The sequence below is a fragment of the Podarcis bocagei genome, assembly GCF_964188305.1.
Source record: "Podarcis bocagei genome assembly, chromosome: 14".
NCBI lineage: Eukaryota > Metazoa > Chordata > Lepidosauria > Squamata > Lacertidae > Podarcis > Podarcis bocagei.
The window spans coordinates 4,786,623-4,804,286 of NC_138139.1; the positions used below are offsets into that span (position 1 = coordinate 4,786,623).

Here is a 17,664-nt window from a genome sequence, read left to right on the forward strand (position 1 = left end):
ACAACAAACAACATGACTGTTTTGGAATAACATGACGGACCAGCCCCAAACAGCATTCTGACTATCCTGATTCAACAGCACATGGATAAGAAAAGTTTAATTCACCTTGACAACTTAAGTTGTGTCAATAATACATCCATTTTATCCATGACCGGGGGGAGTGAACAGTCCTCAGCCAGCACCAAACTGAATTTGTTTTGTATCTTGATCAATCCCAGGTCTATCACAATAGCATTAGATGAAACTGAAGACTGAGGGATGAGTATAACTGGAGCCTTTAGATTAATATCCATGGAAAGACGAAAGCTCCTCTGAGCCAAACCCCTCACACTTGTGGCAGCCTTCTCTGCAGCCTGCACCGTAGCAGCACTCAAGGCTTCTTTGGCAATTTGGAAGTTGTTCAGAAAATTCTGCAAGAGGAAAAAAGCAGTGATGATTTCTTCAGTGGCACTTTCATTTTATTGAATATCCCTTGTATTAATACATCATAAACTTTCCCCTATAACAGTTGCAGCTGTTCAGGAAAGATTTCAGATTCTCAGAACCAGATCTTTACTTAACATGTAGGTCCATCCTTCTTCATGAAACATGGCATAGTGATGACTTTAGCAAGACAAGTTCATGACAAAGCAGGAGCAGTAACTGATGGCAAAGCAACTAATTAATCCAAATCAAAGTCTGACTTCCTTTCGTGCCCAGCAAGGGGCAACTAGTCTGGTAAAACGGAACTAAGAGCTTCAAATCTGTAAGAAGATTATATAATTTCATACGGAACTTTTGCTTCTCTAGGGGACTGAATCAGGCCGAATCCAATGATTATGAGAGCCTATTTTATTTGGAAGAGGAAAGAAAACCTAAATAAATTCCCAAAAGTATATTTCCAAAACACTCTCATACAATTACCAAACTGTATCATCTTGCATGGTAATGCAAAGGCTTCCTATTAATTCTATACGTGGCATTATAATGCAAATTCACTTGATTGTTGGGTCTTACCAGGAGTGACATGAGGAATTTATGTAGGTATATAATCTGAATGCAGCCCACTTTGAGAGACATTATCCCATCCACTTTGGACATATCTCTGTAGGCTTCTCCCTCAGTAGCTTCTGGATACAATGCCAAATTGAAACTGAAGACTTCATCACCAACTATAGAAACAGCCTAAAACGGGAAGGGGGGGCAGAAAGTACATATAGTTTTCAGTTTCTAGATCAGTGTAAACACACACAGGTATTTGAGCAGTTCAAATTATCTTAGGTGCATGTGAGTTTTATCTCCATTTCTAGGAACGAAGTTCTGAAGATTAGCATTATCTCAATGAGTAGATTTATCAGCTCAGATTGGATTTACAGGTCAGTCTATTCAGCCCATTTCAGAGACAGAATTCCCTGTGATTGTCTCATAAAATATTTTCAAAGCAAGGAAGCTTTTTAGCTAACCCAATGAAGATGTCCTATCCCACCAGCCACTGTTATTATTTATTGTTAGGTGGTTATTTATTCATTCCCCATCTCTTGCACTAGACGATGGTTATTCCTGTCTTCCCAAAATAAAAAGTAAACATTTGAGATGCTTCAGGACATAGAAAACATCCATGATGCCTCTTGCCTTATCAATCCTACAAAGACAATTTGTAAAACTGGCTTCCATAAGAAGAAGAAAATCTTGCTTCAGTCTCCCCCTGCCCAACAGCTTTCAGTCACAATGCAGGGCATGGAATGCTTCCTCCTCTGCAGCCAGCCTCACAAACCACATTTGCATTCATCATGTGAGCCACTAAGAAGTCAAAAGAAGTGCTCAGTTCCTTCCTAACAGCTCCCATGGGTGGACACCGATTCCTAACCAAGTAGCCATTTATTCTGCATACCTGTCCACTGGAACCTAAGCATTTTTTTTCTATCCAGTTTTGCAGCTTGTAATTCAGCTCACTGAATCTTTTTTTTAAAAAATAATAATAGTCCTAGTGAAACACCATTATATGAATTATTTAACAACATTCAATTTTAGTATATTATACCTTTTTGTGAATTGTCCTTGAATCAACATCAGTAACAATTATATCTTTCAGCCGTGCAAAGAGAATGGTTTGACTGGACTGAAGAAACAAAGATGAATCAAGACCTGAGAGAGAAGAATTGGTACATGCAATTTCAAACCTTTCAAAATTATCTTTCTTTCCAACTTCTTAAAGTTGTGCATTTATTTATTACACATTGTGAACCTTGACGATACAGTGAACCAAAAATATGAACGTAAGAAATCAGCCATGAATCCTCAAAGAAATTAAATCAAGGTCTTCAGCTATATTACAAGTTTTGGATACAAGTTTTGGAAACAAGTTCTTAAAAGGTCCCCCCCACACACACCCCTTACCTTGAATTTTGATTTCAGCAATATTGTTCTTTGCATCACAAATGTTTAAACAGAAGGCATCCAACTTGGCAAACACTTTGAAATCAAACACATCCTTTTCTTTCTGTGGTTTTGTCACTGTGAGGAAGAGATTTTTTGCTGAGATGTGAGCCAATTCATGGAATATTTTCAGATAAGCTACACTGAAATGAGAAATTCACCATACCTTTCTTCAAATTAGCCTCTTTGTTCTGTTTGCCTTCCTGTATCTGCAATGACCCTCTACTCTGACCCCTTGACGGGACAACAGCCATGAGGTAATTGAGAGACGAGAGAAGGGCTTGCGTGTGCAGCAGCAGGTTTAATGATGAGAAGGACACCTAGTTGGGGAGGGAGAAGAGTCACAGATAGTGGGAGTTCCTTATTCACATAGTATGTGTTTACTATAATAGATTACATTCTGTTACTTGGGGAAAAATACGGAAGCCTTATATGAATGAAGATGTCATTCTTTCCGCAGGGCCTGTAAGACAGAGTTGTTCCGCCTGGCCTTTGGCTTGGAGCCAATTTGATTCCCTCCCCCTCTTTCTTTTTTCTTTTTTCTTTTCCCTTCTCCTCCTGCGATGAGGCTACATTTTAATATTTTAACGTTTCAATATTTTAATGTTGTATTTTAATTTTGTTTTTAAGCTGTATTCATTCAATTTGTTTTTATTATTGCTTGTTAGCCGCCCTGAGCCCGGCCTTGGCTGGGGAGGGTGGGGTATAAATAATTTTTATTATTACTATTATTATTATTATTATTATTATTATTATTATTATTATGTTTAGGGTGTTCTTTCCAGTTAACTAGCTGGAAATATTTGGGGGAAATGCAAGCCAAACAGTAACTGCAGTACCATGAAGCACACCTTGCTTAGTGATGGGCATATTAATTACCTGTGCTACTCTCCAGTCCAGAACCTTGATTGGCCAGAAGGGTAAACCATGGACTTCTAAAAATTAGAAGCCTTTATATGTGGAAAAATGTCTAGAAAAAGAAAGAAAGCCCTTTGGCCTTCAGTCTCATTACTTGGGCACAATGTTTTGGAAAGACACACCACACGTGGCCACATGAGACAAGGGCAGCCTCTCTTCAGATGCAGACATATGTGGGGCATGAACAACCATGGGTCCCATCATAATTTCAAAGTTAGCTCTTGGCAGACAGCTCATCTTAGCAAGCTAATGAAACTGCAACAGGATTTATTTTTAAAAAAAATATCCTAAAGCTAGGAGGAAGCAACCCAGAGGGAGAATGAGACAAAAGTGACAATATTACAAGTTTAAGAAATGCAACAATCGAACTCCTATCCATACCATTTCCCTCACACACACCTGCCCCCGCTACCTGCAAAGTGATAAGCTACAGAGCAACCTGAAGAATCATGATTCAGGCCAGTACTAGATTTTGTCCTAGATGTTGCTTACCCGAACTGTTTGTTCAGTGTTATCAAAAACTGTCTGAAATCCTGGACCATTTTGATTGGCCTAAAGGAAATATCAAATGTGAAAGTTAAGAGACTAAACTAAACACCATCCACATACACGCAGGTTCCAATTTTATATTTACTCAGCTTTAAAAAAAATAGTTATTAAAAACCCCCAAAACCCTTACCTTGATGTATTCTACTTTCAGGAGATCTAACCCGGGTTTATCTGAAGAGCTAATTAAATGAAGTTGCTGTTTTTTACCTGCAAACACAACATAGAACTTCATTTAAGAGTTATTCACAAAAATTGGCATCAACTTTAAAATCTACAACCGGTATTGGACACAGCATTTTCTAGAACTATGGTCCAAACACCTTTAAATAGGAGTCACAAAAGACAAAAGTCACTTCCAAAGAAATTCAAATTGCAAGTAGAAAGTAGAATTGGTACTTACTTGGAGTGTAGATTTATGAGGGTGTCATGCAGGAATACCCACCCCAGTGCCTGCATGACATCAGGAATAAATTGCTAATCAGCCAAAGGACTGGTTATGGAGAAATGTTTTCGCCTGGCACCTAAAGATATGTAAGATAAGGTGCTAGGCAAGCCTCCCTGGGGAGAGCATTCCACAAGCAGGAGCCACAAAAAGGCTCATTCTCATGCTGCCACCTTCCATACCTCTTGTGCATGAGGCACGCAAAGAGCCTCAGATGATGATTACAGGGTCCAGGTCGGTTCATATGGTGCGTGGGGGGGAGGCTATGGTCCTTGAGGTATCGTGGTTCTGAGCCATTTAAGGCTTTATAGGTCAAAACCAGCACTTTGAATTGGGCCTGGTAACTAATTAGTAGCCACTGCAGTCAGGCCAGGATTGGTGCAGTATGCTCAAACTGGCTTGCCCCAGAGAGCTACCTAGCCACCAAAGTTTCCGAACCATCTTCAGAGGCAGCCCTATGTATAACGTGTTGTAGTAGACAACAGACCTTAGGCTATTCCTGTCCAGATAAGGGCGCAGCTGGGCCACCAACCAATAGCTGATGGAAGGCACTCTGCACCACCAAGGCCACCAGAGCCTCAAGCAACAGCAAGGGATCCAAAAGTACCCCCAGTTTATGTACATGCTGGACGGAGCTTCTTTTGTTGTCTCTCTTTCAGTCCATTACCGAGGCAAGACAACGGTCCAGCACATCCACTGCCAAACTTGCAGATGTAAAGCAGTAGAGCTCTCATTGGCATACTGCTGACAACATACTCTGAAGCTCTGGATAATCTCACTCAGTGGTTTCATGTATATGTTAGGTAGGGAACTGCACACTGAAGATTCTACAGGGCTGAAGGACGCTCCTCAAGTGACACCCTCTAGAAACATCCATCCAAGTAGGGCCAGAACCATTGTAAAAGGAGTGCCACCCACCCCCAACTCAGACAGCTGCTCCAGAAGGACACTATGGTTCATGGTATCAAAAGCTACTGAGAGGCTGAGGAGAATTAAAAGGGGCATATTTTCCTTGTCTCTCTCCTGACAGGGCGGCCAAAGCAGTTTCTGTGCCAACACCACTGCTTAAGCCCTGACTGAAATGGATCTGGAAAATCAATTTATTCTAAAAAGTGCCTGGATCTGGTCTGCAACTACCTGCTCAAGAACCTTGTCTTAGAAGAGGTGCAATTGGAGCCACCCCTTTTCTCCCCAACTCCTCTCATCCCAGGCACATCTTACATCCCTTAAATTAAAAAATAACGAAAACCACAAATTTTAAAAAACCACAAGTTAAAAAGCAGCTAAAAACAATTTAAAACATTATAAGCAATTAGGACAATAATAGCAATAAATCAGTACGTTCTATCACACAAGTACACACATCCTTATTTAATCTATTAAGCTACCTTGAATTTCATGATAGTCCAGGCTAATTTTCCTCAAATAAGATACAGCTCTCAAGTGATAAGTTTTGTCAGTTGCTTCCATTCCAAGCTGCTTCACATTAAATACAAGGATTGTTTCTTCTCTCTGTAGTTGCTTAGTGAGCTCCAAAACCACCTAAGTAAAGTATCAGGATAAGTATTATATAACTTTTTTCAAACCCAGTGTTGTCCCTACCTACATTTCTTCCATACCATACAAGGGGAGAAAACAACTACTTACAATGACAAGTGACTGGTGCCATCCTAGAAGATATATATGACAGTAGGAAGAATGCCTTTTCTAACATGGTCCATGTAAACACCTCATTTTTAAAAAAGTAAATTCAGGGGTGGGGTGTTTTTATTCATCTGCCAAGTTGATATAATAAATTCACCAAGGCTAGAATCCTGACCCTACTTTACCTGTGAGCAAGTCCCACTGAATTCAATAGGACTCTGAGGAGGAATGCTCAGTATTATGCTGAGTCATAGGAACACAGGAAGCTGCCTTATACCAATTCAGATCACTAGTCGATCTTGATCAGTATTGTCTACACTGACTGGCAGCAGCTCTCCAAGGCTTCAGGCAAGGGTTTCTCTCAGCCCTCCCTGGAGATGCTGGGGATTGAATTTAGGACCTTCCACATGCAAGACAGAGCTATGGCCCTTCATCTTTAACTGAGTGGCAATTACAGTGTTGAAAGGCATCTTTGATACTAGTCCAACAGATTAGGTCATCACAGCACAGGAGTGGGGGGAAGCAACTTTCTACCTGCTTCCCAGTTTAACTTTTTCAGTTGAAAAGGAACACTAAGGAGAGTTATGCCCTGCAGGGGAGCATCCAGCTGATGTAGTAATTCTGCTTTAACTGATCAGGCTGTGTACCACTGCCAACTCTCCACCAATATCAGATGAAGTCAGGTTGGTTACAGCAGAATTCCCATGCTCCATTTCAACAAGAGATGTCAATGCCAACTGCAGCAGCCCATTTGTTTTGGAAATATATTACAGTGGTGCCCCACAAGACGAATGCCTCGCAAGACGGAAAACTCGCTAGACGAAAGAGTTTTCCGTTTTGGAGGTGCTTCGCAAAACGAATCTCCTATGGGCTTGCTTCGCAAGATGAAAATGTCTTGCGAGTTCCTGCGGGTTTTTTTCCCTCCCCCCCCTTTTTCTAAGCCGCTAAGCCACTTATCAGCTGATCCGATAAGCCGCTAAAAGCCGCTAATAGCGCTAATCCGTCAATGGGCTTGCTTCGCAAGACGAAAAAACCGCTAGACGAAGAGAATCACAGAACGGATTCTTTTCGTCTTGCGAGGCACCACTGTATTCAACTTTTATCATTTGAATTAGTCTTCGGGGCGGGGGGAAAAACACTTGCCTCCCTAATTTCAAACTTCAGTTGAAGATTTGTGAGCTCTTCCTGAACAGTCACAAGCTCAGTCTTTAGTTCCTTTCTCTTGGGGAAAGTTCTTTCTCCAGATATAGTAGAGTCATCGGCATCAAAATACTCATCATCAGATTCTAAGAAACAAATGATATTTTTTTTAAAAAAGTTATCTGAGTAGAAATAGACTACATAAAAACATTGCCCCAATGGTGGACTGATCAGCCTCAAATATGTCAGTAAACAGAAACAACCTGATCACTTCTTTTATTTTTGTTACCAAGAGCTCTCTGCTTCTAACCTGTTTCATATTTTTAAGGATGTTAACTAAAAGTCCTAATACATTATCCAAGTCAAAAGAATCACCTTTTAATTATTCTGAGTATGCTCAAATTCAAAGCATGGCTCACCAAGGCTTCCCTATCATTCTACTACATTGATAAATGTATCTTTCATTTACGTATTGTAAACCTGACTCCACAAGTTATGGCATTCATGGAAAAACTGCCATTATCACTTAACCTGTTAAACTGTTAGCATCTCATCATGATTTAAATCATCATGAATCATCCCATCAGTAACAGCATGAGAGAGCCAAATTAAGAGGCAATAAGATCACTACATGTTGGTGATCTAGTCAGCTACAATCAGCATCATATTTCATTTTTTACCTGATCCTACTCCTTCCAGCAATAGGGACGTGCCAAGAAAATCTTTTTGTCTATCAGCAATAGCAGGAATGGTGGATACCTAAGAAGATTGCAAGACACAGAGAATGAGCTGTGGTTCTAATTTCATTGTTTGCATTTTTCTAAAATGCTCTCATTTTAGAAAACACAACATTGCACCTCTCTCTATTCTGAATAAGTTTTTACTTGTCTTCATATCAATCACATTTTCAATCTGTAGCATGTGTTTTTGATCTCTCCCCATATGATGAATATTGTGTATTTACTTTTGCACTCGAAGCTGAAACAGCTGGCTTCTGTGGGAGCGTAATGCTATCAATGAGTTCAAAGACACGTTTGATCTTCTGATCAGAAATCCTCAAGTGAAGCAGGGGAAGCTCTCCTGATACTTTGAACCTAAGGATATTTTTAAAAGGATGGCATTAAAAGTGTTTGATGTTACATACAAGGCATGTAACAAAACTAGACTACCAACAATCAATTTTATTAACCAACTGATACAAAAGTGAAATCTACAGAGGAAAAAGAAAGTACTGAAACACCAAACAAATGAATTTCAGAAAAATTTGCCTACTACAGTTCATTTTTCCAAGAAACACATGAAATCCATAATTACAACCAATTAAATTGTGATACATTACTTAGCCATTCTGGCATCCTTCTCCACCATTGATTTGGCAAGCTGTATGTGTATGTCCATGGGAAGCAATATGTGCAGAGGTGAGGGATGTTCAAATCGAGCCTTTTTCCAATCTTCTCCTGAAGAACAATTAATAATTTGCATGTCTTAGTAACTGTAGCATGAGAGAAAATATACATTTCTAATTCGAAAGTTATGTTCTTAAATATGTAAATCCAGAAATAACCATGGTAGAAAGAAGCACTAGTCTTGAGCAACTGATCAATTGCAGAAAACCCAATACACTAGATGCACTATCTATGAAAAGTTCAACAATTCTACCATAACCATCTTGTTATCCCCTTAAAGAGTATTTGCTAATCTTTAAGGGACCACAATACTTTGTTTCTCCTGCAACAGACTAACATGGCTACTTCTCTAAAACTGTAACATCACAGTTGCTATTAAGAAGCACCAAACTCAAGTTAAATCCGGGATGCATAACTGAAGCTAATGACATTCTGCTGATGTCAAGATTACTATCATTCAGCATCAGGTGAAGATGCTTATTTTCTCAGAACTTTAAAATGTATTGTTATTTTAGTGATGCTTTAACCCATTCTATTCTTATTTATACATGCATTATACACACACACACTTTTTAAATAAAGTCTCTATTTAACATGGCACTTCTACCTTCCCACCTAGACTCCCTTATGCCCAACAACAGGGATGGGAACAGGTTACTCTCACCCAGTCTTGGACTTCTGTGCAAATTCTGACTGAACTGAAATGTCTCAGCACTAAATCAACACAGTACGAAATGGGATCTGGAGGTACAGAGCAACAGGCAGAAAATGGATATTACAATACAAATTATCAGATATCCCCCATGGTGGGATCGGGACAGAACTGTGCTTTACAGAGTTTAAAATCCCCAGAGCCCCACACCTACTTCTTACTTCAGAAAGGATATGACAAGTCCTTTACTCCTAGGCATGTTTGGTTGCTCTATTCATCCCTGGAGTTTCAAGTACGGTAGCTAATGACTTCCAAGCACCTGCTTTCTTCCCCATTCTACAGGCTTCCTCACACACACCTACTTCCCAGATCTCCCTGAATGTTTTCTTTCCCCTTCTGGCTTGCCACTGCATATTTATACCCAGGTACCTCAAAGCACAGGTTGTTCCCTTGTCTGTGAATGAGGCTCTGTGGTTCCTGCTTCTCTGCCAATCTCTGTTCACCTGCTCTGTCAGACACACTTTATACAGCCACAATGGAGGCTGTAGAGCTACCACTGCAACACATCCAGCCCAGCCGTGTTTACTTCTGGCCAGGCCAGTTGCAAGGTTCTGCAGAAACAGGCACCAGTTGCCACCTCTTCCTCCTAACACCAGTATACAAATCATTTTGTCTTGGGATTTGATTCTCAAAGCATTGCTTTCAGCTCCAAACACCAGCCAGTAATCAAGACTCTGTTTACATGTAACTTTTATTTCCTTACAGACTGAATACCTGATAAGCCAAACAGCAGTTGCACATTCTTGATTTCTACATCAAACTTGTCATATGCTTTATCCATGATCTCTTCCAGTGATGTACTTGAGGTATGGTGGTTGCCTTGATTGATGCTGTTCAACTATTGAATAATCACTTTTCATTATTGTTTAGAACATATTAGACACCTCATTTTCACAGATTCATCTTTCATAGCAGCAAGATTAATCAGCAGACTGATTTACGGAATGATTTAAAAAAAAATATAGGTTCACTAACTTAAAATACTACAAATGACCAGTGAAATAGTCTTCAGGGTTAGTAAATTATCAGAGTTCACCAAAAATGATAGAACTCTAAAGGAAGGGGCACAGAGCACAAACCCCAAGACTCAGGTCACGCAGGTCATTCACTAACAACACCCACTCCTCCATTTCTAAACTATTTAAATGAAGAGACCTTTTAAGCTTTGATCTTTAGAAACCTAAGGATTATATACCTGAAAAGTACCAAAGTCCAGAATAAGAAGGTTGGATTTTTCATGGTGGAAACCTGTCTGTGGTATCAGAAGATAAGAAGGTTTCAGATTAATCCTCAAGTCAAGGACTTTGCGAGTTTCAATAATATGTGCAAGCCCTAAAACACAAAACAAAATGAGGATATTTTTAAAAATCTTGAGTGTGCAGTGTAGAAAATGGTGCAGGCTTTAAAACAAATAGATGTTAAACAGCATTCAAAAGGTCATTTGGTCAGTCTTCTGTAATCCCTCTATGTAATCAAGCGAACACATGTTTCTGGAAAGATACCTGTGGCAGTCCTCTCTTTAATTTCTTCTAGCTTGGAAAGAGTGGCCGTTGTTAAGCGTTCAAGGTCCATGCCCTTGCTTGTCTGGAAGAATTCCACCATTGCGTTTATTGTTTTCTGCAAAAGAAAATTTTGTTTATGCAGTTTTCGTAATGGAATTGCAAATCCATGAATAAAAAATACAGGACTTCAAGAGAAAGAAACACTGTTAATCATTACTGAACAATACTCACTGCATCATATATAATTTCCACAGGCTGTGATTCAACAAAGAATCTCTGATCTGCAGTACTGTCTTCTGGATTATTCTCAAATTCTATTTTAAGCAAAGATGATCGTGTGTCCCCAATGGAAGCCACGAGTGAAGGAACAGTGTTCTGCTGTCTCAGACCAGTTACATACCAGTGTTCAAGCTTTGCTTCTACCCTGCAAGTTAAAAGTTGACAATCTGAATGCAGAACTTATACATGCAGTTAAATATTAATCAATATTACAGGGACTAGACTTGGCCATACCAAATCAGGTGTAAGCAGAACAAAATCGGAAAAGAATTTGGCAGAGCACCACTTTTCTGAATGTGTGTGTCTGTAAGTAGCATCAGTTTAAGGAATAAGGTAACGGTATGTATAGATGAACAGAATATGAACGATTCGCTTTCAGTTAGTCCACCATGCCTTATTTAGACATAGAATTGCTCTTCTGGGCTGAGCTCAAAAGAAGCTAATTTTGCTTAACAGTTACAGCCAGCTGTGCACAGCACTAATTGGCTGAAATTTGTGATGTCAATGAGCCTGCACACCTCTGCCCCAAATAACTTAAGAGGTTGTCCTGTTTCCTTTTGTTTTTTTTAAATAGAATGAGGATAATACACATAATGAGGAGCATATACATATCTAACCCTTTTAAAAAGTAAAGAAAAGATGCACAGCCCACCTGAAGCAGGAGGGATGGCAAGCCTATGCACTTAACTGTGAATCAAAATTTATGGCACATATATCTGTCTCTGCTTTGAAAAGAATAGATATAATCTGAGACAGAATCCATTTTTAGGTTTCATCATAGTGTCATCCCGATATATCCTAACAAGTTATAGATGGGTTTCAGCACCCCTCACACCACTCATTTAATGGCAGATACTAGACTTGAAAAGTTTCATGTCTCTAATAAGAACTGTCCAAAAAAAAATCACTAGTTTAAAAAAAGAAACATGAAACAGATAATTTAATTTAATTTAATTTTTAATCACCCTTCACCACAAGGTTCAAGGTCGGGTTACAGCAATGTAAAAATGCAATACTAAAATCAGTTAAAACAATTTACAACCAAAGGACTGGATTAGTTTTTACTATGTGCCACCAACCACGTACCACTACCACAACAGAAACTTACTTAAGGGCTTGTGCTCCTGGTCTCTGTGATATTTTAGTACTTAAATCAATTATCTGGATTTTAAGAGTGTCTGGCACATTTCTGTCTTCTTTAATTGTAAAGGAAGTGCTTAAGAGTTTCAGGGATACCACATGGGCAACATACTAAACAGAAGATATAAGCAGTAAAGAAAGTTAGCCATACATTTCATTGCCCACTGTACTCATCAATGTCTACTAAATAAACATATATACAGCAAAGTATAATGGTAAGACAAAACTAGTATTTAAAGGATTATTGAAAAATATTAATTACTCCAAAGTTTTCTCCAATGGCTAAGTTCCAAGATGCAGCAAGACTTTATTGATGGCAAACTGCGCTAACTCTTCTAATGCATGTGTAGTTTAGGTCAGGGATGAACCAAATTGCAAGGTGGGAAGACTTCAGTCTTTCACCAAGCACATGTCTCAAAATATCAGCATAGGACTAACAAATTATCATTGGTGAATACTCCATTTTAGAAACCAATATCCATTACATTATTCTCCCAGAACATTTAGCTTAAGCCTAGGCCTCTAGCATCTGGCCTAGCCTTTGCCTAACTATGTATGGATCGTGACCAGAATGGTGAGGCGTCTGGAAAGTCTTATGAAAACAGGCTGAAGGAGGTAGGTATACTTAGCATAGAAAAGAGAAGACATGATTGTGGTCTTGAAATGCCTTCAGAGCAGTTAGGTAGAACATGTTGCTCCAAGAGGCAAGGACTAAAACCGATTGCAGGGAAGCAGGTTTGAGTAAAGCATTAGGAAAAACTTGCTGGGAGTACGCACTCTTTGACAGTATAACAGAATACTTCAGGCAGTAATGAGCTCTCCTTCACTGGAGGTATTTAAACAAAGGCCAAACGAAAGGCCATCTGTCTAGGATGCTACAGTTTCACTGAGAAAGGGGGTGGACTAGATAGTTCCCAAGGTCCCTCTCAACTCTATGAGCCTACTTTCCATTCAGTGGCCCTGCACCATTTGCCAGTGACAAAGCACCCAGGCTTCAAATTACTTTAAAAGTTAATGATGGTTCAATAAATTTATCTATTAACCTTAGGAGTGCTTAGCCTCTCTTGCATTCATTTTTTAAAAATAATTGTTATTAAAGATTTTCTTGATTTACAAAAGTAAATTGTCTCTTTTTCAGGTTTCAGAGTCTTTTCTACAGATCAATTACATTTGATGTGAGATATTAGTATTGTATACAGTATAAGGTTGGGGAAGAAGAGGTGGGGAGACTGACATGGGGACAAATAGAAGAGGACCCCTTCACACCAGTATGACTCTCCTTTATACACAGCCCAATGAAACAACAAGAACCCACCAACAGCAAACAAATCAATATGACAAATTTGACCCAACAATTTCTCTTGGATCCATTTTCATCCAATGTAAAAAATAAAAAAGCCCTTAGAAGAAAATAATAATTTGGAGAAAAACAACTGCCATACACACACATGATATTCCTACATTTATTAAAAGGTACAAATACCTTCTTGGGTAAAGATAGATTGTGAGAACTGTCACTATAGCCGATGGCAGTGAAAAGCTTCGCCTTCTCTTCTTGTGTCATGAGATCATCAATAGCTGAACAAAAGGTTTGAGATATTGTCATTAGCTACTCATTTCAAGTGCTTGCTTATTTTTACAATATTTTCACATCACTTGCAGTATTTGAAGAAAAGATTCCACTAAAACTTCTAGTGAGATTTTATTGAATAGAAACCCTGAATTGCTTTACAAATAGACATGAAGTGTGGGTGTCTCTTGTTCCATTTTTACTGATGAACTCTGATATTATTTTATCACTGAAATGATGCCACAAATTTAAGGAAAATATAAGAGCCACTATAGCCAGTAATATGAAAATTTGTGCAATACAGGCAATCCACATAAGCTAAGTATCTAGTGCCCCAGTTACTTGTAGATGCAAACCTACTTTCAGGAACTGAAAGTTCTTCTTCATCTTTTTTCTTAGATTCCTTCTTCCCCCACAATCCACTAAACCATCCACCACCTTTCTTCTCTCCATCAGTTGATTTCTTTCTCAACAGCCTTTGTCCTGACCTTATAACCTATAAATCGGAAAGTTAAAAAAATGCATGAAAGAAAAATTAGATACACTGTGGCATTGCAACCGCCAATAAGCAAAGGATGCACAAGAGATCACTCCTAAGGAAAAACTGTAAAATGAGTGTTGAATGGCAGACTAGTTTTTTAAGCATTGCATGTTTAAGTGGCCTTCCTCTCACTTCCAGAAGACAATTTTTGGCAAAGAATAGAATGGAGATGTTTTACTACTCATAAATAGGCACTATGCAAAAGGAGTCTGCAAGAAGAACAACAGAATCCTAGTTGTGTTGATGGGAGCCAATTTCAGCCTTTCCCTAGATGTTCCCTAAAGTGTTACACCACTTTAGCCAGAAAGCATAATGGAACAGGTTTATTTTTTAAAAAAATCTGGTAAAGATAAAAATTGGGTAAGTGGGGAGCACCCTGGAGAGTCTTCCCAGCTTGCAAGGGGACCCTCCCCAGAGCCCAGAGAGGGTCTCCTCATGAGCCAGAGGTGCAGCAGGCCTTTCTTGAGGCTGCTCTGCCTCCCCGCCTAACAACTGACAGGCAGACAGATCGGACGCAAGTGGAGAGCTGCCTACATTCATTGTAGTCATTTCTTAACTTTTAGAAGCAATGAAAAAAGAAAAAGTAGAGCTTACCTCAGTTTGTGCTTGCTGTCTTGCTAAAACAATATTGAACACATCTAGAGCTTTTTCTAAATCCTGTGGAACAAATGCATAAAAGCAACTTTAATGTAACATTTTAACAGGGCAGTTAGCAGTTATTTCAGCAAATCTCATCAATCAGTGTGTATTAGGACCAGTCATGTGCCATCCAATGCCTTCAAAGGATGCTACCTGAATTTAATTAATTCAATTAAGCCACTTTTATTTTTATTTTATTTTTTGCTTCACAGCAAACTTGCTTTACAGTCGTTTCACAAAGCTGTGCATGGTACTCATACTCATTAGTTATGTCTAAGCACTCAACAGTATGAAGAAGAGCAGGGACAGGGAACCTTCAGCCCATGGGCAAAACTTAGCCCACCAAGGGTCATAATTTGGCCCGTGAGGCCATTTCTCCCAAACCATGGCCACACACCACACGCCACACACCTGACATCGTGGGACATCAGGTGTGGTGCAGGTACCACTGTGGCTTCAAATGAACAATCAGGAGCTTAAAGTGAGCTCCCAATTGTTCCTTTGCTGAAGAAAGGTGCACAACCCTATTAGTTGATGGGTGGTGATGGCATGTCTTGCTCTAGAATGGGGGAGTGGTCTCTCTTTTGAAAACAGTCCCATGCTGCTCCTTGAACTTTTTGTTTTTTGGAGGTTCAAAAAACAGCATTCTGAAGTCCCAGCAATTGGGCCCTGTGTGTAATAATGATGTCAGATGATTGACAAGTGGGCAACCCCACCCGCTTGTCAAATTTGGTCCATTTTCTGCCAAGCAGAAAAAAATCCCCTCCACTGGCATACAGCCTTAGCCTCTTCTGCTACATTGGTGTAATTTGGGAATAAGGGTGAAATTGAACTAACTGCTTGGTCTGCATCTTAAGCTGACCTTTCCCCATGTCTGAATTCTGTTCAGGGTTGGCATACCAGCTGCAGTGCGTTGTTAAAAACAGTTCAAGGTTGGGGGCCACTGGATGGGGGAACATCCATCCTCCCTTCCTCTAAGGAATATGTGTACAGTGGTGCCTCGCAAGACGAAATTAATTCGTTCCGCAAGTCTCTTCGTCTTGCGGTTTTTTCGTCTTGCGATGCACGGTTTCCCATAGGAATGCATTGAAAATCAATTAATGCGTTCCTAGGGAAACCGCCTTCAGACCAGGTCCGGGGACAGTCTGTCCCCGGACCTCTTCTGAAGGCTGGGGGGGGGGACAAGGGCTTTTCTTCCCACCCCCAGCATTTTAAAAAAACCCGGGACAGTGGAGGACTTCTCCGCTGTCCGGGCGATCTTAAAATGCTGGCGGGCGGCATTTTTAAATCGCCCCGGACAGCGGAGGACTTCTCCGCTGTCCGGGGCGATTTAAAAGCCCCTGGGAAGGCAGGCAGGGGGGACAAAGACTTTTGCCCCCCGCCAGCCTTCAGAAGAGGTCCTGGACCTCTTCTGAAGACGGGCGGGGGGCGGAAATCTTTGCTCCCCCCCCGCCTGCCTTCAAAAGGTGTCCCCGCGGCGGCGGGAGGTGTCCCCTGCCCCCCGCCCGGCTTCGGAGCACCGGGAGAAGCGATCTCCCTGCAGCCCCTTGCTGCAAAAGACGTCCGGGGGAAGCGGGGAAGAAGCGCTTCTTCCCCGCTTCCCCCGGACGTCTTTTGCAGCAAGGGGCTGCAGGGAGATCGCTATCTCCCCCCAGCCCCTTGCTGCAAAAGAGGTCCGGGGGCAGCGGGAAGCGAAGCGCTTCTTCCCCGCTTCCCCCGGACGTCTTTTGCAGCAAGGGGCTGGAGGGAGATCGCTATCTCCCCCCAGCCCCTTGCTTCAGAAGAGGTCGGGGGCAGCGGGAAGCGAAGCGCTTCGCTTCCCCGCTTCCCCCGGACGTCTTTTGCAGCAAGGGGCTGCAGGGAGATCGCTATCTCCCCCCAGCCCCTTGCTTCAAAAGAGGTCCGGGGGCAGCGGGAAGTGAAGCACTTCTTCCCCGCTCCCCCCGGACGTCTTTTGCAGCAAGGGGCTGCGGGGAGATCGCTATCTCCCCGCAGCCCCTTGCTTCAAAAGAGAAGACCCGCTGTCCCCGGGGCAAGCTTCGTTTTGCGAAGCAAGCCCATAGGGAAATTCGTCTTGCGAGGCAACTCGAAAACGAAAAAACCTTTTGTTTTGCGAGTTTTTCGTCTCGCGAGGCGTTCGTCTTGCGGGGTACCACTGTACATGCACTGATAGGTATAAAGTCAGTGCTGCAGTCAGCAGTGTTTTAGGTCCAAACTTATTATTCCTCTTGCAATACCATTACTATTACTAGTAGAACTGTGGATAGAACTGAGTTGAATCTCTCTGGATATTTGGACCTCTACCTCTAAGACCAGAGAGCTGTACTTAGTAGAACACTTCATGATGCATTAGCATCTCTTACATTTATGTAGTTAGTGTGTTGGACGTGTTTTGTGTTTTAAGACAATAAATACACTGAACTGTGTGGACAAGGAGATTTTTAACCATCAACTCTGGAAAGGCTGACAACTGGAGGGCAAGAAGACACTGAAGCTCTGCTGGACTACTACTCTGCTAAAGCTGTGCATACTCTGCTGATCACACTGGTCAAGGTGTGACATCATATTGCCACCATAACATAATAACATGCTATGTATTTATATCCTGCTAATAGTATCCAATGTTGCTTAGCACCTACCATAAGTAAACTCTCAGTCTCATTCTAACAAAATAAGTCAGCTCTTATTGTTGAAGTCAGTATTAGAAAATATAGCTACAAAATGATTTCACAAGGTAATATAGAATCATAGAATCATAGAGTTGGAA

At 40.8% G+C, this 17,664-nt stretch overlaps 1 protein-coding gene across 5 annotated transcripts in view; it reads right to left on the bottom strand.

Moving 5' to 3' along the window:
- Positions 1 to 17,664, bottom strand: part of VPS13C (vacuolar protein sorting 13 homolog C) — a 120,235-nt gene that overhangs the window by 71,561 nt on the left and 31,010 nt on the right. For all 5 annotated transcript variants that reach the window (XM_081170478.1, XM_081170477.1, XM_081170476.1 and 2 more), the window contains 20 exons: positions 14,853 to 14,915; positions 14,078 to 14,213; positions 13,631 to 13,725; positions 12,116 to 12,258; positions 10,960 to 11,152; positions 10,729 to 10,843; positions 10,422 to 10,558; positions 9,941 to 10,064; positions 8,448 to 8,565; positions 8,073 to 8,202; positions 7,789 to 7,867; positions 7,112 to 7,254; positions 5,713 to 5,866; positions 4,013 to 4,089; positions 3,826 to 3,885; positions 2,582 to 2,735; positions 2,377 to 2,493; positions 2,021 to 2,124; positions 997 to 1,164; positions 106 to 410 (listed from right to left, as the gene is read on the bottom strand). In XM_081170478.1, the coding sequence (XP_081026604.1) occupies positions 106 to 410; positions 997 to 1,164; positions 2,021 to 2,124; positions 2,377 to 2,493; positions 2,582 to 2,735; positions 3,826 to 3,885; positions 4,013 to 4,089; positions 5,713 to 5,866; positions 7,112 to 7,254; positions 7,789 to 7,867; positions 8,073 to 8,202; positions 8,448 to 8,565; positions 9,941 to 10,064; positions 10,422 to 10,558; positions 10,729 to 10,843; positions 10,960 to 11,152; positions 12,116 to 12,258; positions 13,631 to 13,725; positions 14,078 to 14,213; positions 14,853 to 14,915 (2,615 nt within the window). The remainder of the gene's footprint in view (positions 1 to 105; positions 411 to 996; positions 1,165 to 2,020; positions 2,125 to 2,376; positions 2,494 to 2,581; positions 2,736 to 3,825; positions 3,886 to 4,012; positions 4,090 to 5,712; positions 5,867 to 7,111; positions 7,255 to 7,788; positions 7,868 to 8,072; positions 8,203 to 8,447; positions 8,566 to 9,940; positions 10,065 to 10,421; positions 10,559 to 10,728; positions 10,844 to 10,959; positions 11,153 to 12,115; positions 12,259 to 13,630; positions 13,726 to 14,077; positions 14,214 to 14,852; positions 14,916 to 17,664) is intronic.